The following is a 24,125-nucleotide window of genomic DNA, read 5'->3' as shown; positions in this document are numbered from 1 at the left end:
GGAGCTATCCACCCACCATGACACACAGTTAACAACCAGAGAGAAAGAGAAAGAAAACTGGCAACTCAATTCAAGAGGATTCAAGGGAGACTGAAGAGTGACAATTTACTTAGCAGGTTTTGATGCCATACACAATCAAAAGCTTTGGGAATGTCAAGAGTGACAGCACATTTCCATAGCATCTGTCCAGTGGTAGATGATTTTACGTAAGAGTTCAGCTGCAGATCTAGAGTGGCAGAATCTATGCTCTTAGACTCTAATTAAGTGTTGAGCTTACATGTAGTGGAAAAGTTGACTGTTGATGACTTTCTCCATTATTTTGGAGAGAATTGAAAATTTCAGAAGTAATCAATAGCTTCCACTTATGATTTTTAATGATAATTAAAAAATTTAAATTAATCATTAATAATAATGAATGATATTAATTATGATTTTACCACCAGTTGACAGATCATTTGACTGTCAGCTGGTGATAAAATCTTTTTCTTGACTTACATAAAGTACAATAAATATTTGGGTATTTCTAAAGGAAGTAGCAGTTTGAAACAGTGTTGTTAGTCAAGTTGAAGTCTTAATCGAACGCACTAATTAAAAGTTGAATAATGATTTTTTAACTTCATGCCCTCGTTCTTTGAAACAAAAGTTCATAATTCAAAGCACTGTTAAAAGATATATATACTTGTATATATGTTCTTTGCAGATTGTCTTTAGAATAATGTTATGCCAAGGCGATTCATATTGAAATTATATATTCACAAGCTAAATTTTCTCTCTCTTTGGAGCATAAACATCTATTTTCTTCATTTGCATCATATGATATTACATACCATACTATAATATTTGACTTTCAACCACAGGAGTACAATAGTTAGTATGAATTGAAAAGCAGGGAATTATGACCAACGTATGCTGGAATCTACACCAAGGTATCTGTTGTTGGATGGGAAGGATGTCGACAGTGCATGGACATTGTTTAAAAAAATACTTAAACCATGCAATATCAGAATATGTCCATATAGTTTGAAGAATAAATATGAGTAAGAGTGATAAAGAATACCATGTACATAATAATGATGTCTGCAGTGAAAATTATAATCAGCATGCCAGAAGAGTTACAACTGTTGTACAGAAAGTTCAGTCTGAATTTGAAAAGAAACTGGCTCTGCAAACTAAAGATAACCTCAAAGAATTCTATTGATATGCTGCAAATGAATATGAAAGAATAACTCTACTGAATGAAGATGGTGCAAGGGTGACAGATGCAAAAAAGGGTTATTCACCAAATGACTGCCCATTTTTCTAAAAGATATCAACCTGGTTTATGCAACATTGCACTCACTGCTACCTCTTCACTGAATGAAAAAACTCAGGTGTGTGAGAAGAGATATTAGAGCTGTTGCTCAAACTGAATAAGAATTCGGCAATAGGGATTGATGGGATATAAGCATGGATGCTAAAAGAGTGTTCAGCTGAACTGACTATTCCTTTGACCAGGCTATGTAATTTGAGTCTCAAAACAGGAAAGATTCCACAGGAGTGGAAAGAATGTATGGTAATCCCATTGCACAAGGGTGTTGCAAAGACTGATGTATCCAACTATAGAACTGTTAGTATCTCTGGACTGAGGGTAAAGGTTTTGAAAAAATTGGTTAGGATTTGCATTCAGAAATGAGGATCTCTACTTTGCAATGAACAGCATGGATTTACTAAGGGAAGGTCATGTTTTATCAACTTGCTCATGTTCTGTAATAATGTGAGCTAATAATGTAATCCAAAATACTTTTGGATTTTGCAAAGGCTATTGATAGAATACAGCAAGGAAGACTTGCATAAATTGAAGAATACGGGATTGGATTACTGTTGGCATGGATAAGAGGATGGCTGAATGACAGATATCAAAAAAGTCATATATGGGGGGTGAAGCTGTAAGATTCAAGGTAACTACTCGTGTACCTCAAGGATCAGTTCTTGGTCCATTCTTATTCAATTTGTACATTAATGACATTGGGAAGGATTTGACATGCAATATACAGCAATTTGCTGATGATGCAAAGATAAGTTGGGTAATCAGGAATTCTGCTGAGCAGAATGTTTGAATAGGCAGGAATTGTGGGCATGTGAAAATGACTGTCATTTGAATGTTAATAAATGTAAGGCCATGCACTTTGGTGTACTAGATATCCAATGTTACTAGATATCTTAGCAGGAATTGTAGGCATGTGAAAATGACTGTCATTTGAATGTTAATAAATGTAAGGTCATGCACTTTGGTGTACTAGATATCCAATGTCATATTATATTGGTGAGATTATGCTTGAAGAAACTGTTGAGGCAGGATCTTGGAGTGTTAGTAGATAGAAATTTGAAGTTCAAGGGTCATATCAAGGCAAAAAATTGTAAATACAACTCGGAGAATAATGGCAATGCTGAAATGAACCTTGATGTGTAAATATAAGGAAGTCATTTTGCCTCTTTACAAGGCCTTGGATTATTGTGTGCAGGTCTGGTCTCCTTTTTTCCATGCTGATTCTGATACCATGGAGAGTACAAAGAAGAGTTAAAAATTATATCAAGATTATATGATTATGAAGACAGATTGAGAATTTGTAGGCTGCAGACACTAGCAAACAGGAGAAAGAGGGGTGATATGATTGAGACTGACAAACTTCTGAAAGGATCGTACAGGATTTCAATTGATGGAATTTTTCAATTTATGGAGGGTGAGGAAAGGACAAGAGGGCTTTCTTGAAAGCTGGGAATGAATATAGTCAAGGAAGAGGTGGGATCTAGATTTTTCTCTCATAGGGTGGTGCACAATTGATTGGATTGTCATTGGATGTTGTGTGTGTGTGTGCAAGTAGTGTGCATGAATTCAAAGACAAGTATGACAGCTTGTGCATGTAGTATGTAGTCCCACCCTTGATGAGTCCCTGACTCTCTGGAGGTTTGTCTTAATAATAATTATTATTGGACAGGTTGAATATCTCTCTCTCTCTCTCACACACACACACAAACACACACTAAATTCTCTCTACTGGATGCTAAGTTAATGTATTTTAGTAATGAAATGCATATGCTCATGGTAGCATACTGAAGAAATGCTAAAATGCATTTCAGTATTTTATTCTTCTTATTATTTTATTGCATTTTAATATATTAAGTGTTTATAAATTTCAAGTACAGGAATACCTCGATTATCGCAGTTATTGTTGCCATGAAAAATACCTCAATAATCGAATTCACGATAATCAGGATAAATAATGCGTGTAAAATGGGTGATCGTTGCCAAGGATTTTTCAAATCTATTAATTAATTTTTGTGTATGAAGTAAAAAAGAAATGTGTTAAATGTGTTAAATCAAAAATGAAGGTTCATTTAGAAAAACAAGATTATTCTTTAATCTTTATTTATATATAAGGAGTACATACAGTACATACAATTATTCTTTCTTGGATAAAAATTGGTGTAGAGTTGTCTGGTGGAATTTTTTTCTTTCTTTTTTCTTCGTATAAAACTCGGTAGCAATGGATGGAATTTTCAACTTCCTGACGAACTTTCATTGATCTCTCGAGATTAGGATCGCCGTTCAAGATTTTTTTCTTTAAAATTTTCAGCAATTCTAAACATTTTGTACATTTCTTTGAGTGTAAATTCCTTCGGTGCTTCGTCAGTTTGTTCGTCATTATCATCGATTTGAGCATCGTAAGCATGTTCTCTCTCGAGGTTAATTAGGTCTTCATCATCCAGCTCCTTATCATGTGACTGGAGCAGGTCCTGAACATCACCTTTTTCAATTTCTTTTAGTCCTAGATCAAAGCCAAGCTTAGTTATGTCATTGTTAACACAGGTTACTTCATTTTCAAATCCTTTAAAATCATTTGCACAATGAGGAATAATCTTTTGCCACGCTGCTCTCAGGTTGCTGAACGTTATTTCACTCCATGCTTCCTTGACATTCTCAATGCAATTTTTGATATTGAATGCCTTCCAGAATTCTGTCAAAGTCATAGCTTCATCTCCTGTAGTCTTTTCTATTGCTTGTGAAAAATTTCTTCATAGATAATATGCCTTAAAAGATGCAATTACACCTTGATCCATTGGCTGGATGATGGAATTGGTACTAGGTGGTAAATAAATAACTTTTATATTTTCGCACAAATCATTCAGTGCTGTTGGATGACTAGGTGCATTATCTAATATCAACAAGATTTTAAAATCAAGATTTAATGACTTGCAGTACCTTTAAGCTTCAGGACAAAAACAGTTTTTAAACCAATTCTCAAAAATAGTTTGTCATCCAAGCTTTTCTATTGAATTGCCAATGAACAGGGAGAAAATTTTTATCTAAACTTCTAAGTGAGTGAGGATTTTATGAACGATAAATAAAGAGAGGCTTCATCTTGTAATCTTCAGAAGCATTGCCACATAGTAAAAGTGTTACACGCTCCTTCGAAACCTTGTAGCCAGGCTGTCATTTTTCATTTTTTGCTAAAAATGTTTTAGTGAACATTTTTTTCCATAATAAGCCTGTTTCATCAGCATTAAATATCTGATCATTAGTATAATTTCCTTCTTCAATGATCTGTTGCAATTCACCAGGGAAAATAGCTGCTGCTTTTTCATCGACACTTGCAATTTCACTTTGTACACAAACACTATGAATGCTCGATAACTTTTTGAACCGATCAAACCACCCTGAACTTTCTGAGAAAGTTTCTTCCACTACTGATGCTGAATCATTTTCACTTTCTGATTGTTTTCTTTTTAAAGTTTCAAACAAATTCAATGCTTTTGTTTTTATAGTCATTTGACTAAGAGGAATTCTCTTTTGGTTACAATCTTCTATCCACACTGACAATAGCGTTTCCATTTCATTCATAAGATGGCTTCTGTTTCGCTTAGTTTGGGACATAGACGAGGTCGATGCACTTTGTCCTAGTTGCTTATAGTTTGCAGCGTGGTCTAAAATATGGCGAACAGTTGATTCATTTAGACCGTACTCTCTTGCAGTTTTGGCTTTGGTTATGCCTGCTTCATACTTATTTATCATATGCAACTTATCTTTTAAGCTGATCACTCTACGTTTCTTCTTGATAGCTGTAGACTTGAAATCATCCTTATTTCTTTTAGAATTCATTGTAGGGGTAAATAACAAGAGAAATAAATATCCACATGTACTTTAGGCAAGGGCAGATAGTTACTGGTAAGTGGTGAGAAGGCGCCGTCGGATAAAAACGAAGCGCTACAAGAGAGCGATACCTGGAGAGTGGCAACTCGAACTGGTTGCATATGTAGTGGGCTACATCTCGCGGCTGCGATCATTCGAATTTGGAGTGCAATAATTGGAATTTTGGTATCAAATTGCAAACCATGATAAATCAAGAATCGTGATAATCGAGGTATTCCTGTATATATTATAATAACAATTATAATAAATAGTGCTTTCAATAGTGAATTGTTTTTGCTTGATTTTTAGACAAAAATAGGTTTCATTTATTTGCTTAAAGGAAAACTATTTAAATTTGATTACAGATATTCATGGTGAAGAATTTACGGAGTAAAAAACACGTCTTGGAGTAATTACTTATAATTAAGAAAATAAAACTCGACATTTCAACGTTTGTAATAAGGTTGAAATCGAGTCCGGAATACACATGCACGGAATACAAGCTACATTATACTACACAGAAGCAAGATATATCTAAATGCTTTGTCAATCATTTACCTTAGCCTGACCTCTGGTGAAAAATAAATTAATTAATTAAAATAAAATAAAAATTAAGAAATAATGTATAAAAAATATAAATTAATTAACAAAATAAAATAATTTTTTTATACATATCAGTATTATAATATACTGATATAATATAAAAAAACCCTCTAAATCAATAAAAATGAAGTTTTATAGCGGAACTACATTAAACACATCTCTACAGTCCTCTTATATTAAGGTTTGCTTGTGTTGGGATTTTGCCATCAGGTTGCAGATTGGTCCTCCCGATTGTTGGAATTACTAATCCATCATTCTTGTTTAGATTCAGATGATGTTTCAGCATCTCACACGCCTCCTTGAATTTTTTTTCAAAACAGGTTTTAGTGCAGTGCCTTTCCAGTTTATTCTGTGACATGTTTGAAATGCATGGTCTGACATGTAGGTTTTACCATAGTGGTGGAATTTAATATGGTGTTTATGTTTGTCTTTTCTTATTGGGAATGTGTGCCCTGTTTCCCATACATAAAATAGGTTGCAGGTGCACTGAAGTTGGTAAACCCCTGGATGGGCAGGGTAGGGAAGGGAATCTTTGGATGAGCTGATTTTACTTCTTTGGTTTGTAGGTTGCCATGATGTTGTATTTATATAGTATTCTATCAATTTTTTCTGCTATTCCCCTAATGTATGGTATGGCATTCTTGTAATGGTTTTTGCTTTTAATAGTATTTTTGTTGAGCATCTTGTGAACTGTTTTTTTTTTATTATTATAGCCATTTTTTATAGTGTTTGGCTAATAATTTCATATTTTTTGTTCAGCACCTGCTCATCATAGCAAATTGTTAGGGGCTGTATGTTTGAGGATGCTGATGATTCTTAGTTTTTGTGTTGGATGGTGGTATGAATTTTTATGAATGTATTGACTGTATGTGTAGGTTTGCCGTAGACCGTGAATGAAAGGCAGCCTTTGGAGAGACGTATAACAAGTGTGTCTAGAAAAGGGAGGAAGTTATTGTTTTCAATCTCGATGGTAAATTGGATATGTTTGTATTGTTTGTTCAGCTGGCTTGCTGGTGAGGATGCTGATGATTCTTAGTTTTTGTGTTGGATGGTGGTATGAATTTTTATGAATGTATTAACTGTATGTGTAGGTTTGCTGTAGACCGTGAATGAAAGGCAGCCTTTGGAGAAGACGTATAACAAGTGTCTAGAAAAGGGAGGAAGTTATTGTTTTCAATCTCGATGGTAAATTGGTTATGTTTGTATTGTTTGTTCAGCTGGCTTAGGAATGTATTTAATATTTTGTGACCGTGGGGCCAAATGATGAAAATATCATCAATATATCTGAGCAAGGCTGGCTTGCTGAATCTAAAGCTTGTTGCTTGAGTTTTCTTTGTAAAAGTTAGCTGGGGTGGGGAGGGTGGTGAGCCCATGGCCATACTTTCTTTTTGCTGGTAGAAATTATTTTGCCAAATGAAATACCAGGCATGAAGTATGTAGGCAAAGAGGGATGTGATACCTTTGCCCATGTACTTCACATACGTGGAGGAAACAGCGCACACTATCCCAATAAGAAATGATGAACCTCAAACTACATTAAATTCCTCCACTATGGTAAAACAGGCCTGTCAGACTACACACTTCAAACATGTCACAGAATCAACTGGAGTAGCACCAAATCACTACACCACACCAAAACTTGGTTTGAAAGAAAGTTCAAGGAGGCTTGTGAAATGCTGAAATATCATCTGAATATAAACAAGGAATGGTGGATTAGTAATCCCAAGAATCTAGAGAACCCATCTGCAACCCATATAGCTTCCAGAACACGATGGCAGAACACCAAAACCTGGTTTGAAAGAAAGTTCAAGGAGACTTTTGAAATGCTGAAATATCATCTGAATATAAACAAGAATGATGGATTAGTAATCCCAAGAATCTAGAGAACCCATCTGCAACCCATATAGCTTCCAGAACATGATGGCAGTACCCCAACACAAGCAAACCTTAATATAAGAGGACTGCAGAGATGTGTTTAATGTAGTTCCACTATAAAGCTTTATTTATTTAGAGTTTTTTTTTTTTTTTTTCTGTCATCTGTATGTTATTATACTGATATGTATAAAAATTAGTTTATTTTGTTAATTTATATTTTTGTATATATTTTATTTAATTTTATTTATTTTTCACCAGAGATCAGGCTAGGATAAACGTGTAACAAAGCATTTAGTTTATCTTACTTTTGTGTAGTGTCATGTAGCTTGTGTCCTCTGATTATGCATGTTTTCTGTTGCTTATCTCAATATAGAGGTTAGAGGTAGACATGTTGAGTATTATTTTCTTAATTATAAGTAATTACTCTAACATGTGTTTTTGTTTCCATAAATTCTTCTCTTTGAATTCTGACCATTGTGTAAAACTAAAAGAAAGAATTAATTACAGATGTTATTCTTATTGATTTTTTAGTTTCCCATTTACACTTATTTAAAATTTCTCTTTTTAATGTGGGAGTGAAAGTTATTTAATGTAACAGATAGATATATTTTATTTTCATTAGCTTTGCCGACTGTCCTTCATGAGTAACTTCCCCCTGGATGCTATTTCCCAATTCCGCAAACACATAGAGATTTTTAAAAATAAGAGTGGTCCTCAGGAACTTTCCTTTGAGCATAGTTGCTGGATGTCTAAACAGTAAGACAAATTTATGTATTTATTTTGAGTAATTAAGTCATTTGAAAAATCTGCTGATTAGTAAGAGAAATAGATGCTGGGAAATTGTTTGCTGATTATGCCCAGGAATGGTTTAAATCTATAGTACATTAATATCATGGATGGACTAATGTTAGGAGGTAAATGTTAGGAGGATGGACTAATGTAAGAATGTTAAGAGGCTAGGAATAAGAAAAGTCTCATTGACTATGTTATTGTTGATAGTGATGTTTTCTCCCTGGTGCAGGACACCAGAGTGTACAGAGGATTTGAAATTGGAAGTGATCACTATTTAGTCTTGAGCAGGATAAAATTGAATTTCATATTGAAAAGAATAACATGTAAGAAAGTTTTAAAGCGAATAAAAGTTGAGCAGCTCTCAGATGTAAACTGTAGACTAAAATACAGAAATATTATTGAAAAGAAAATGAAAGAGTTTGAGAACAGGAATCAAACCTTGGAGATTCAGTGGCAAACTCTGAAGGAAACATTGATTGATTCTGCCAGAGAGGCATGTGGTGAGGTTGTGTGCAAAGATAAAAAAATCAGAACTCCCTGGTGGACACAGGAAGTTAAAGAGGCAGTGAAGGAAAAGAAGAAAGCATATCAAAAGTTCCTGGCAAATAAGTCAGCTTTTACTCTTACAGAATACACAGACAAATGTAAGAAAGCTAAACAGTGTGTAAAACTAGCTAAACAAAAGTCATGGGAGGACTTTGGCAAGAATATAGAAAATAAATATCAAGAAGGTGGCAAAATATTCTGGAGGTTGTTGAAGAAGTTTAGGAATGGAGGAAAGAGTGCTGTAAAAGGAATTAGAGATGATAAAGGTGAAATGAAAACAGGAGAAAAAGATATCCTTGAAGTATGGAGTAATTACTTTGAAAAACTGCTAAATGAAACAAGCAGTGATGACAGCACAGTGATAAAAAACACTGACCAGGCATGCAGTCAGGAATACATATCCATACTTGAAGTAGAAAAAGCCATCAAAGGCTTGAAATGTGGAAAGGCAGCAGGAGTAGATGATATTCGACCAGAAATGCTGAAGTATGGCGGTATAAGAGTCTTACAGTGGCTGCACTGCATAGTTCAGAAAGCCTGGACAGAGGGACGAATTCCCGATGATTGGAGTAGAGCTCTCGTAGTACCCATATATAAAAAGGGAAATAAAACTGCATGTGAGAATTACAGAGGTATTTCCCTACTGAGTGTTCCTGGCAAGATCTATGCAAGTATACTTGAGAAACGGTTGAGAAGAATTGTGGAAGAAAAGCTTGGTGAAGAACAAGCTGGATTCAGGCCAAATAGAGGCTGTCAGGATCAGATCTTCACTTTACGACAAATAGTCGAGAAAGCATGGGAATATAACAAAGATCTGTATTTAAGTTTTGTCGATTTGGAAAAGGCATATGACAAGGTGCCAAGACAGAAGCTATTCAATACGCTGCAGTTATATGGTGTCAATGGGGCATTATATCAAGCAATACTTAGTCTTTATTTGAGTTGTGAGTCAGCAGTTAGAATTGAAGGAAGTACAGGAAGATGGTTTAATGTTAAATCTGGTGTGAGACAAGGATGTACATTATCCCCTCTGTTATTCATTATCTATATGGATCACATTATGAAGGAATGTGGTATTAAACCTGATATCAGAATTGGAAATGTTAATGTCAGCTCTTTGCTTTATGCAGACGATGTTATACTTCTAAATAAATCCGTTACAAGTCTGCAAGATTCTCTGACTAAATTGAATAACTGTTGTAATAGATATGGTATGAAGGTCAGCAATAAAAAGACAAAGACAATGAAAATAGGCAGAATCATTGAAAATGTCAACTGTGTTGTGAATGGAGAATCTGTGGAACAAGTAAAACATTTCAGCTACTTAGGCACAATTTTTACTGAAGATGGTAAACTAAATATAGAAATAGACAACAGAATCAGCAAAGCTGGTATCGTGGGAAGTCAATTGAATAAATTCATATGGAATAAGAAAGAAATTAGTCGGGACACTAAATTAGCTGTATACAAGACTGTGTTCAAACCAATTTTAACTTATGGATCTGAGAGCTGGGTCAGAAGTAAAACACTTGACCATAGACTAGAGACCGCAGATATGAGAGTCCTGAGAAAGATTAGAGGCGTGAACAGATGGCATCAATGGCAATATCATATTAAAAATGAGGATATTAGGAAAGAACTTGACATTGTCAGCATCCAGGAATGTGTTAGCAGAGCTAATCTCAGATGGTATGGTCACTTAAATAGAATGGGAGTGGAAAGATTAGCAAAACAAGTGTTCTCTGCCAGGTTGGCAGGAAAATGACCCAGAGGAAGACCAAGATATAGGTGGATTGATACGGTACAAAGTGCCTTAGACGATAGAAATATAAGATCTGATAATGTTGGAGTCTTGACAAGTAACAGACTGATTTGGAGGAAAATTGTAGATAGGAAGTTAGTAATGATGTAATTTTTTCATGTAGTACTGTCATATCCTGTACACCCCTTGAGGGTACATGGCAGGAATTTGATGATGATGATGATGATGACTAATGTTAGATAATCAGGAATCTTGCCTTAGAGATAAAATATGGTACTTTTTCAAGCCATTTGAGTTTTATGATAAGCCAGCGAGTGATCTCACAGCAGGCTGTGAAAGTTGTCTTCAACCCAAGATTGAAGTTTATTTAAATAATGCAGATGCAGGATTCATCGCATTAGATGGAATACTTTATTGGTACTGTCTTCATGCACATTAGAAAGACTACTTCAACAAACACAGCTGTTGCTCATTATGAAGGGAAGGATAAATTGTCATAAGATTGGAATAGGATAGACTGTGATAAAACAGATTGGAATGAGATCCATCTTTTTTTTTTTTTTTTTTTGGTGAGTGTGTGTGTGTGGGGGGGGTCATTTGTCATGCATGTTCATTCATGCCAGAAGGGTTTTGAAAGTAATGAAGTTAATAAAGCAAGACATTAATGGCACTAGTCAGTGCAAATTTTCCAGAAATTAGTGTAAATGGTGCGCATATACACATTGTATATCATCATTTTCCTCATCTGCCTAGGGCAGGTTGAGGCCACCACGAACTCTAACTTTCCATTCCAATCTATTGGCAGACAAATTATTAAATTTCTGTAAGAGTTCAAATCACTTACACTCTTGATGTTTTCATTTTCATTAGCTTTGAGTCTTTTCTTTGATATTTTTGCTTCTGCACTTTTATTTTGGATAATTTGAGGAAACCTGTTAGTTTGCATTCTGTACACATGTCCATACCACTGTTACTGTTTTTCTCTGATTCTTATTATTATTGAAATATTGTAGTGTAATTATTCTCTTATTTCCTGATTAGTTTTCATTTCAGTCCATGATGTTTTATTTATTTTACTTCTATGCTTTTATTTTGGATAATTTGAGGAAACCTGTTAATTGGCATTCTGTCCATACCTGTAACTGTTTTTCTCTGATTCTTGTTGTCATTGAAATATTATATAATTATTCTCTTATCTCCTGATTGGTTTTCATTTCAGTCCATGATGTTTTATTTATTTATTTATTTCTGAAACACTTGTTTTCAAAGCCTGTCAATCTTTGTTCTTCCTTCTGTTTGATGACTCTCTACACCACGAAGAACTGGGGGGGGGGGGGTCACTATTGAACTATGTACTTTGATTTTAAGTTCTTTCAAGTGATGTGTATTTTTTCGTATTTGTAAGTTTGATCATATTAGACCTACCCTAGATTTATTCTGTGTTTAATAATTTCTTCATTATTTAGCTTGTCTAAGATCAATGTGCCTAAGTAATTGAATTCTTTAACAGTTTATTTCCACTTTTAAGTTAAGTTCTTTATTTCTGCATATTGTGATTGTTTTGGTTTTACTAAAATTTATTAGTCTTGCATGTTTTCTGGAATAGAAGTATTCCAGAATACTTCTAATACTGGGAAAAATATGGAATTATTTTTTCCTCTTTTATTTTTTTGTTCTCAAGTTTCAAGGAATTTATTTCTGCCTGTTGATTCAAATGCTTACTTAAAGTCTATAAAACGGCACTAAAGATTTTTTTTTTTTTTTTTTTTTTTTAATCCCATGGTATTATTACACTAAATCATAGAGGTCAAATTCATGTATTTTATACAGCACCTTTTCTGGGTTGTTATAAGGTATACATTTGGAAATATTCACACAAGTTAATAAATGTATTGTCGATGCTTCCGCGATGTTACAGATTTTGCAGATGGGGAAGACTTATGCCATTGCTAAACTTGATTGGTCTCGAGGAGATAGATCATGGTAGTGGCACAGCGATTAGACTTGGAGTTGATTGTAGCTCGTGGTTTTTCTGCTGAATACCAGTGGTGAGTCATGTCCTGGAGAATCATTCTTTTTATGTTTTCTTTTTGAGTGTTTTTAAAAAGATTAAAATCTGTGTTATCACTTGATGCTGCATTCCTTTTTGCTACTTCATCTGCAGTTTCATTTCCCTTTAATCCCACATGGGATGGAATCCATTGGAAAATTATTTCAGAATCCTTATGTAGTTTGTTTAGGTTTTTTGCTATGTCTCTAAGTATTTCTTGATAGCTAGTGTAGCAGTTCTTAATAGCTTGAAGGGATGCTAAGGAATCTGTGAAAAATATAAATTCCTTTGGACATTTGTTTATCCAAATGTTGCAATACTGTGTTAATGGCTATTAATTCTACATGGTATGAGTTGCATCAAATACTGTTAGTTGTTTTTAATTCAATATTTTGAGAGTCATAGATGAGTACGCCACTCCCAGAATTGCCATTTGGATTTTTGGAGCCATCTGTGTATATCTTTACTGAGTCAGGTCCATATTCCATTATTTTTGAATGAGCTAATGATCTTAAGATTTCTGGGTTTTCTAGGCTTTTTTTTTTTTTTTTCATGTTTCCCTATTTCAAAATTTATAACTATATTTTTTCCATCTTGATTTGGAGGAATGCTGGTGCATACAAAGTTTGTGCCTTGTTTGCTTACACTTGGATAAAGGATAAAACACCCTTTGTCAACTCGTATAGGTAAATATGACTTCTCCATTACTTCCACCTTAGTATCACCACTTCTGGGTCTGGCTCCCACTGATGAGACCTCAATAAAGGTTGAAACCGGTCTGGGTTTCGACTCTTCCCTTAATGCATAGTATTATACATGTCCTTAAGGAGATGTGCTTTGCATTATGGGAGATACTAAGGCAAGTGATGAGAACTTATACCACCTTTACCACGAGTTGCCCCAGTCCTGAAAGTACTTCAGGCGCAAACTTTGTTTGCTTGCACTTGGATAAAGGATAAAACCCAATATATAATTAGTAGCATAGTCAAGTGAAAAAAACTGCCATATATCAGAAGTGCCTTTCATGAAGTAAGACCAACTCCAGCATTGGGTATCTCGGGTTTTCTCATACTCACTGGAGTGAGCCCCTGACATCATATGCACCAGAACTGTGTTTCATACCAAGTGCTAAGGAAATTTACAAGAATTTATATATGATTGGTTGATGATTATGTGAATGACTTAGAACGTAATTCTTTTTAGAATACAGAAATAATTTACTGAATACTACATTTAAAAAATATATATACATACATATATATTGTTTAGTTTCATTAAATCGGTTGATTGATTTAACCATTCAGTCACATCTGATTCTTTGTGACTTTTGTAGGCAAGTTCTCCATGCTGTCCTGTCAAGCACTGTTTCTTTCAGTTGTTTGATGTTCATGTTGGTATCTGCTTGAATGGTGTTGAGCCAACGTATCCTTTTCTGGACCCCTTCTTCTGGTTCCACTGACCATTCCCAACATCAGACTTCTCTAGTGAGTTGGATGCATGACATGGCCAAAGTAAATTAGTCCTAATATAGTGATTTTAGCTTCCAGTGATGTCACTGGTTTTATGAGCTCCAGACTTCTCTATTTGTCACCTTACCCATCCGTGGTATTTGTAACAGTTTCTGCAAGCACAACATTTCAGATGTATCAGTTTTTCTTCTGTCAGCCCTTTTTATTGTCAAGCTCTCACACCCATATGTCATTATGGGAAGGACTAGTCTACTTTTGGTGCTTATAGTGATGTCTTTGCTTTTCCAGATCTTATTCATGCTGACCATTGCAGTTTGGCCCAGAGTGATCCTATGTTTCATTTCAGGGGCAGATCGGCCATCACGGTCAGTTTTTGAACCAAGGAAGATGAAATCCTGAACTGATTCAATTTCTTCATCATTGATTTTAAACGTCACTTCTCTGCTAGCTGCTGTTGTCATAATCTTTGTTTTCTTTATGTTAAGGTGCACCCCCATTTTTTAACTTTCATTCTTGATTTTCAAAATTAAATTTGCAGGTCATCTTCTTTTTCTGCCAATAAGGTTGCATCATCTACATACCTCAAGTTGACATTACTCTGATATTGGATGAGTTCATGTCTAATTTCCTCATGTCTAATCTTTAAAGGTACCTGTAGCATGACTATAAACAATAAATTACACGATAACAAGAGTAATTAACTTTAATGAAATGAAAGTACAGATGCTTCATACTGAAAATACAGTACATCATCAGTGCATAGAAACAAGCAAATCTAAGAAACCGGAATACAAGGTACAAAGCAGTCAGTGGTTTACCAATTAAAAACTGTTGCTGCATGCTAGAAATTAATATTATTATACTAATATTATATTTGCTCCTTGCTCCTTCCCCCTGATGCTATTAGAGTATTCGAGGGCTAGGGGTGAGTCTTTCCTATCTTGCTAAGTCATTTCGTCTTATGCAGCCACCAAAGGAGGCAAGCTAGCCTCAATAGGTGCCGGTCCCAAGCCCGGATAAATGCGAGGGTTGACGTCAGGAAGGGCATCCGGTCGTAAAACTTCAGTGCCAACTCAAACTATGATTATGAGTCGAAGAGAAAATGATATAAGGGCTAGGGCGTACCCCTTAAGCGACGCGCAGCCACATCGCCCTACAGCTGTGAGAAGTGGACGAGGGCTACCGCATCAAGGGCGGGTGTGGTTAAAGAAGCGAGCCCAGCAGGTGGAGAGGATGTTGCGAGTGGGAACGCTGAATGTTGGAAGCATGACTGGAAGGGGAAGAGAGGTGGCAGACATGATGAGGAAGAGGAAGTTGGACATTTTATGTGTGCAGGAGACAAGGTGGAAAGGGGGAAAGGCAAAGGAACTGGGAGATGGATATAAATTGTTCTACTCTTTAGCGAATAACGAGGGAAGAAATGGTGTAGGAATTGTGGTGTGTGGCAGAATGAAGGGTGAAGTACTGGACGTGGGTAGAAGGAACGACAGGATCATGTGAATGAAATTGGGTCTTGGAGAAGAGCGGGTGGTCGTATTATGTGTATATGCCCCGCAAGTTGGTTGTACAGCAGAGGAAAAAGATGAGTTCTGGAACGTGTTAGATGAAGAAATGAGGGAATTGGAAGAAAATGAGATGGTGATTGTCGGAGGAGACTTGAACGGGCACATAGGAAGACAAAATAGAGACTGTGAAAGGGTGCATGGTGGCCACGGAGTGGGAATGATGAACCAGGAAGGAGAGAGGGTTGTGGACTTTGCAGTAGCGTTTGATCTGGCAATTGTGAACTCGTTTTTCTTCAAGAGGGAAGAACATTTGATAACATTTAGAAGTGGTAACAACAGCTCACAAATTGACTACATTTTGACTAGAAGAAAACATCTTAAGGTTGTGACAAATTGTAAGGTAATTCCAACAGATCAAGTAGCACAACAACACCGACTGCTGTGCGCAGACTTTAAATTAAGATCGAAGATAAGAACTTCTGGTTGCCATGGGATGAAGACAATTAAGTGGTTTCGCTTAAAAGAAGAGAGTGTGAGGAATCGTTTTAGGGAGAGAGTGTTAGAGAGGATTTCGGATGGACTGGAAAGTGTACAAGATTGGTGGAAACATAATTCAAAAGTAATCCTGAGCTGTGCAATCGAGGTGCTTGGTGAGACATCTGGAAAGATTAGAGAGCAGAAGGAGGGTTGGTGGTGGAATAATGATGTACAAGTGGCAGTGACAGCTAAGAGGAAGGCAAAGCAGAAGTGGGATGAGTCAAAAGTGGAAGAGGACAGAGAGGTGTACAAACAGAGAAAGCAAGAAGCCAAGAGAGTTGCGGCACAGGCGAAGACCATGGCATATCAAGATCTGTATGATCAATTAGAAACAAAGGAAGGACAGAGAAAAATTTACCAACTAGCGAAATGTAGAAATAAAGCAGCTAAGGACATCTTACATGTGAGGCAGATCAAAGATGCTGAAGGAAGAGTATTATGGAGGGATGTGGACATAAGAAACAGATGGAAAATATACTTTGAGGGACTTCTGAATGAGGAAAATGCAAGGACTCACAGAGGAGATGGGCAGCCTTCTGAGGGGATGGTGCAGAACATCAGTAGAATGGAAGTGACGGAGGCCATGAAGAGGATGAAGAATGGAAAAGCGGTGGGCCCCGACAGAATTCCAGTGGAGGCATGGAAGGCACTGGGGGAAGAGGGAATTGACCTGCTGTGGGACCTGTTCATGAAAGTTTGCCAACAGGAAAATATACCCGAGGAATGGAGGGAGAGTACTCTTGTTCCCATCTACAAGGGTAAAGGGGATGCACAAGACTGTAAAAATTACAGAGGAATAAAGTTGATGTCCCACACAATGAAGATCCTAGAAAGGGTTCTTGATGGTAGATTGAGGGAGGAGGTGGAGATTGCAAAGGAACAATTTGGCTTCATGCCTGGTAGATCAACAACAGATGCTATCTTTGGGTTACGACAGATGATGGAAAAATATCGAGAGAAACAAAGGGAGCTACATCTGGTATTTATTGATCTGGAGAAAGCATACGATAGAGTGCCAAGGCAAGAAGTCTGGAGGTGTCTGAGGGAGAAGAAGGTGCCGGAGAAATATGTCAGGTTGGTGCAGGAAATGTACAGAAATGTGAAGACAAGTGTTCGGACCTGTTTGGGACAGACAGAAAGTTTTCAAGTAACAGTTGGCTTGCATCAAGGGTCAGCATTAAGTCCGTTTCTGTTTAATATTGTGATGGAGGTGGTAACAGAGGAGGTGAGAGAAGATGCACCTTGGACAATGTTGTATGCAGATGACATCTTGCTCTGTGTAGATTCAAGAGAAGAAGCGGAAACTAAACTGGAAAGATGGAGAAAAGTACTGGAAGAGAGAGGTATGAGACTGAGCAGAAGTAAGACAGAGTATATGTGTTGCGCAGTGGGCGGTGGCCAGGAGACAGACCTGGAGCTGGAAGGAAATGTCATCAGGAAGGTGAGAGACTTTAGATACTTAGGTTCGACAGTGGAAGAAGATGGAGGAGGTGAGAAGGAAGTGGGATGCAGGATACAAGCAGGTTGGAGGAACTGGAGGGAGATGGCTGGAGTGTTATGTGATAAGAGGGTGCCGATCAATCTGAAAGGCAAAATTTATAGGACAGTAGTGAGGCCAGCTATGACATATGCTATAGAAACTGTGGCCCTGAGGAAAAATAACATTAGCAGGATGGAAGTAGCAGAGATGAGAATGCTTAGGTGGATGTGCGGTGTGACTAGAAAGGATCATCTGAGAAATGACTATGTCAGGGGAACAGTGAAAGTTACGAACTTAGGAGCGAAAATACAGGAGGCAAGGTTGAGATGGCTTGGTCATGTGATGAGGAGGGAGGACGAATATGTGGGAAGAAGGGTCATGCAGATGGATGTGCAAGGAAGGCGGAAGCGTGGGCGGCCAAAGAAGAGATGGAGGGAGCTGGTAGAAGAGGATTTGAAGATGAAGAACTTGGATGTGGTGACAGCCCAAGACAGGAAGGTGTGGAGGAGACTCATAAGAAACAGTGACCCCACTTAAGTGGGAGAAGCTGCAGAAGAAGAAGAAGAAGATACTAATATTATATTTATATTGCAATTAATATTCTTATATTAATATTTATCAATATAATATTTATATTAAAATTAATATTATTATATTAATATTGTTTAGTAATATTAATTTCTAGCACATGGCAACAGTTTTTAACTGGTAAACCACTGACTACTGTATGTACCTTGTATTCTGTTTCTTTGATTTGCTTGTTTCTATGCACTGATGATGTATTGTTATTTTCAGTATGACGCATATATACTTTCATTTCATTAAAGTTAATTACTGTGGTTATCAAGTCTGCCAGATTCTCAAACTAAATTGAATAAGTGTTGTTATTGCTGACCTTCATACCATATCTTTTACAGCAGTTATTCAATTTAGTAAGGGAATCTTGCAGACTTGATAACTACAGTAATTAACTTTAATGAAATGAAAGTCTAGTCTTTGGTCAAGTGTTTTGCTTCTGACCCAGCTCTCAGATCCATAAGTTAAAATTGGTTTGAACACTGTCACTATACAGTTAATTTAGTTTTTGACTAATTTCTCTCTTATTCCATACAAATTTATTCAGTTGACTTCCTACCATACCAGCTTTGTTGATTCTGTTGTCTATTTCCATATTTAATTTACCATCTTCACTAAAAAAGTGCCTAAGTAGCTGAAATGTTTTACTTGTTCTATAGGTTCTCCATTCACAATGCAGTTGATATTTTCAATGTTTTTGCCTATTTTCATTGTCTTTGTCTTGTTATTGCTGACCTTCATACCATATCTATTACAAGACAAAGACAATGAAAGTTAGTAATGATGTAATTTTTTCATGTAGTACTGTTATATCCTGTACACCCTTTGAGGGTACATGGCAGGAATTTGATGATGATGATGATTATATCAAGATGATGAATTAATTGAAGAAGAAGACAACTATGAATCTGCTGAAGTACCACAGATTCTACCAGAAGAAGTTATGTGGAGCATCCAAAGCTTACAAAATGCGAAAGCTGCAGGTGAGGATGGAGTTATAGCTGAACTTCTAAAAACAGGTGGAAAAATAATCTACAAACTGTTGGGAAAACTACTTTATGCCTGAAGAAAAATGATGTACAAAGAGCATGGAAGAAGGTCACCCTAATTCTGATACATAACAAAGGTGAGGTAGAAGACTTGACGAACTACTGACCTATCAATCTTCTATCAGTGGCTTACGAAGTGTTTACAGAAGTCTTACGTCATATGCTTTGTATGACTCTAGACCTAGCACACTCAAAAGAACAGGCAGGCTTTTGAAGGGGTTTAGTACAATGGACCATATTCAAGTTTTACAGCAGATTATTGAACAGTGTAATGAATATCAAATACCACTATGTCTTGGTTTTATTGACTATGAGAAAGCCTTTGATTCACTAAAAACTTGTGCAATACTTAAAGCATCATGAAATCAACAAGTGGAGGAACCATACATCAGAACCATCAAATCAGCATTCACCAATGCCACAGCAGCAATTCATTTCAATGGAAACATCTCTACTGTGGAAATAGAGAGAGGTATAAGACAGGGTAATACAATATCTCCAAAATTATTCACATCGTGCCTAGAAGAAATATTCAAACTTCTTGATTGGGAAGGGAAGGGTTTGAAGATAAATGGAAGATGTTTAAGCCATTTCTCTCTCTTCTTTTCTTCCGCTCATGGTGGGTTAAGTTCCTCAAAGACGAATTTTCGCCATTTCTTTCTGTCTGCTGTCCTTTTATGAAATTCTATTATGGAGTTTAAGTGGTGCTTTCTTTAATGTTGTCAATCCATTTCTTTCTTGGTCTTCCTCTACTGGGCTGTTCTTCAATTCTACCATTTAATAATATGTTTGGAAATCTTTCTTGGTTCGTTCTTGAAACATATACAAACCAGCTTAGTTGGCTCTTTTTTAGTGCTGTAATTATTGTTTCTTTATTCTTCACTGACGTTTTCATTTGTTTTTCTTTCTGTCCAGTTTGTTCTGTTGATTTTTCTTAGGCATTTCATTTCAAAAGCATCGAGTTTATGGTTTCTTTTTTTCTTAAGCATTCTGAGCCATAGAGTACTGTGGGAATTATCATTGTTTTATATATCTTTAATTTGAGTTCTTTACTTAAAATCTTTTATTGTTCCTTATTTTTATAGTCTGCCCATTGTTATCCATCCATTATTGATTCTGTGTTTGATGGTTTCGAAATAGTCTAGATCTTCAGTGATCATTGATCCTGGGTAATTGAACCTCTTTACTTGTTCTATTTTATTGTTTCCTATTTTCGTTTGGATTGCTTCCCTTTTTCTTCCTATTACCATTAGTTTTGTTTTACTAAAATAGATTTTCATATCATGTTTGATGCAACTTGGTCAGGATATTTTCTAATTTTTCTTGGCACTGTCTGTAGTGAAAACTATGTCATTAGCATACTTTAAATGTGTTATATTTCCTCCATTTACAGTTATGCCTTCACACATCTGTAGTCCATCTATTACTACTTCTTTTAGGTACAAGTTGAATAAATATGGTGACAATGGACAGCTTTGCATAACGCCTTTTTTAATTGCTATTTGATCTGTTTCTATGTTTTTGTAATTCACTATACCTTGTGTTTCCGAATAGTAATTATTGATACGATTTAATATGTATTTGTCAAACCCTCTGTTTTCTAGAATTTTAATGAGTTTTTTTTTTTTTTTTGAGCGAAAAGCTTGTTTGATATTGTAAATTGAGGTAACTAAGCAGTGAGTGTATTGAGAGATTGAATGTAAATATTGCCCTCCTAGTAGGTGAAAGGGCTTATAGAGATTACTTCTCCTATGTGTATTGTACTTTTTTGCTTAGAATAAAATGTTTTGTTTTGTAACTACCTTGCCTGTTCTCTAGCCAATGCACTATCTTCAAAAAATTAGCGAACCTGCATACATATTAAATTTTGGTTAGCCATGACTTGCATTAAGATAAATTTGTGTATAGTTAAAATTTTCTGTTTTCCTCATTTAAACTCTCAAAAAAAAATTTTTTTTTTTCTGGTTAATCTGTGCGAGAGTTGGTGAACTGCACATATTAAATAGGCTGACAACTTTAGGTCTGTTTAACGGCAGGAGGGAACAGAAATGAGACCTGGTAAGAATATTTGTAAGCGGGTTAATGTCTTATCTGTGAGAGTTGATAGAAGTTAATGCCCAATAAAACTTAGGGTACTACAAAGGTGCAGTCGACGATATTACGATGTCACATATGACATTAAATTTTACAGTAGTCTGTTTGTATTACCTAAAAATTTCCTCTCAAAATGTTCTTTATCTTCTCTTATTTCTTTCAGGTCATTCAAGATTTTGTTCACATGGTATTTTGACTAACAAGCAAGTTTGCTCTTCTGAAAGATCTGTGGTAGTTGCTTGAATAAAGTTAAAAAAAATCTAATAGAAAATGGATTCTTATTGCAAAGGATGTCTTCGTTTTCTCTAACAGCTGTTTTGTCGTTGCAGCATCATCTCCTTTTCCATTGCTTATTTCCTCCAGATGCATTACTACTGTAAAGTAGTTGTTAATAGATGCAGTCTGTTCTCATTGCATTTCGACATTTCTGAATGCATGTAGTATTTTTGTTTGTAACATGGACATTACTTTTCCCAAGAAATGAGTGATCATGAGCTGTTTGCTATATTGATGGAACTGAATTGCAGGAATCTGATGAGGGGTAATTGTGGACATAATGTTGAAGTTTAGAAACTTTACAATCATAAGATCTTCTGATGTGCTGCTAGAAAATACAGCGCAAGAGAGTATGTGGTTGCTGAAGAGCACACTAAAAAAGGGAACAAGGAAGACATAAAAAAACTATTGTCCAATCTGTCTACTCTCTCTCACATATATAAAATCATGAACAGAGTAATACTGAACAGAATCCAAAACACTCTTGAAGACAACTCCAGTAGAGAACAGGCAGGATTCAGAAGAGTCTTCTCTGCAAGAGATCATATCCAGGTCATTTCACAACTAACAGAAAAATGCAGAGAATACCGATTCCCATATTTGTTTCCTCTTTGTTGATTTTAAAAAAGCATTTTGTATCATAGAACAGAATGCAGTCATCAGTGCCTTACTGGAAATAAATGTGGACCCTACTTACATCCACATGATAAAAGAAATTAACACAAATCAGACCACACAAATTACCCTATTTGATCAACCTATAAATATAGATATAAAGAGAGGAGTCCTCCAAGGCGATGTGATCTTCCCAAATCTATTTACCAGCACTTTAGAATACATTCTAAAAAAAATTGACCTAAACGGAGGAATAAACATAGATGGTGAAAAACTACAAATCCTTATGTTTGCTGATGATCTAGTACTGATATTCGATTAGGTGTTGTGGTTTGGTTGAGAAAACCAGGAAGACCACCTACAAGATGGGAAGATCCACTAGTAAAATCTATGGGTTATCTTGAAAAAATATATGCAAACAGCTGTAAGATAGGCTTAGAAATGAATCTAGAAAAAAACAAAAGGGATTAAAAACATCTACCCAAGTGACAGTCACCTATGTATTGATAACATCTCTATAGAACAAGTTGACTCCTACAATTATTTAGGACAAACAATAAAAATGAATAATGATTTATCTGAAGAACTAAGAAAACGAAGGAAAGCTGCATGGCTATCATTCAACAGACTAAAAGAAACACTTGCTGATCCAAATCTTGACATCTCTGTGAAGGCAAAACTATTTAATAGTGACATTCTTCCATCACTCGCATATTGATCAGAAACATGGAACACGACAAGAAAAGAAGAGACTCAGAATAACTCAGTGTGCAATAGAATACAGAATTTCTGTAACATCAGCAAAATGGAACTAAGGAAGAGATCAGGCATAAAAGATGTGGTAACTGCAGTATATGAAAGCAAGATGAGATGGGGCAGGTCACATAGCCAGACTTTGGGATAACAGATGGACATATAGAATACTCAATTGCCAACCAAGAATAAAGAGAAAACCAGGAAGACCACCTACAAGATGGGAAAATCCACTAGTGAAATTTATGGGTATAACATGGAAGAGAGAGGATCGAGATCGTTGGAGGCATCTTTGTGACCTGTACTCATGGAGAAATCCTGAGTGAAACACAGGTCCATCAAGGTAATCAAGGTAATATAAGGCCCTAATAAGATAATGTGTAGATTTTTTGCTTTACAGGTGATAAGTGGGTGGAATAGGTTGCCAGAGGTGGTTGTGAGTGCATCATCAGCGAATGAGTTTAAGGAGAGGTATGGAAGATATTGTGTGAATAACGGATCTCTCACGATGAATCTGCTGACTCCTTGGATACCTGCAAATAATAATACTATACTCTTTTTCAGGTTATCTTGGAAGTAGCGGCATAAGCTACATTTCCAGCTTTTCTTACCGTTTGTACTATAGGCTTAAACTGCATAAAATAGTTTCTTAAATTTTTTACGTTATCACATCGTGTGATACTTTGTATATAATTATTTTACTACTTCCTTACTTGCTGATGCTAGAATTATATGTTTCATACCATTAAATTGTTGCATGGAACTTATTTTTGGAAAATACAATTGCTCTGACAAGCGGAAACTTTACTCTAAACATGGCAGACATGACTGGTAGTGTTGGTTCTTGTATTCCCACTTGCAGTAGTCCTAAATTGGTAATGCATCCTAAAGGCAAACCTCTGAGAAGTTCTGAAAGTCACATCATACTAAATGTTTACACTGCTTTACAGATGAGAAATCCTGATGAAACAGTGGG

The 24,125-nt window shown here is 35.9% G+C and overlaps 1 protein-coding gene across 1 annotated transcript in view; it reads left to right on the top strand.

Annotated features, from left to right (window-relative positions):
• gry (trafficking protein particle complex subunit 11 gry) overlaps positions 1 to 24,125 on the top strand; it is a 550,052-nt gene that overhangs the window by 156,984 nt on the left and 368,943 nt on the right. Inside the window, exon 10 of the mRNA XM_090404214.1 lies at positions 8,268 to 8,401. Within this exon, the coding sequence (XP_090260340.1) occupies positions 8,268 to 8,401 (134 nt within the window). The remainder of the gene's footprint in view (positions 1 to 8,267; positions 8,402 to 24,125) is intronic.

The sequence above is a fragment of the Typopeltis vanoorti genome, chromosome 2 (assembly GCF_054136105.1).
Source record: "Typopeltis vanoorti isolate ZY-2024b chromosome 2, IOZ_Tvanoo_1.0, whole genome shotgun sequence".
In the NCBI taxonomy this organism is placed as follows: Eukaryota; Metazoa; Arthropoda; class Arachnida; order Uropygi; family Thelyphonidae; genus Typopeltis; species Typopeltis vanoorti.
This window is presented reverse-complemented; position numbering and strand designations above follow the sequence as displayed.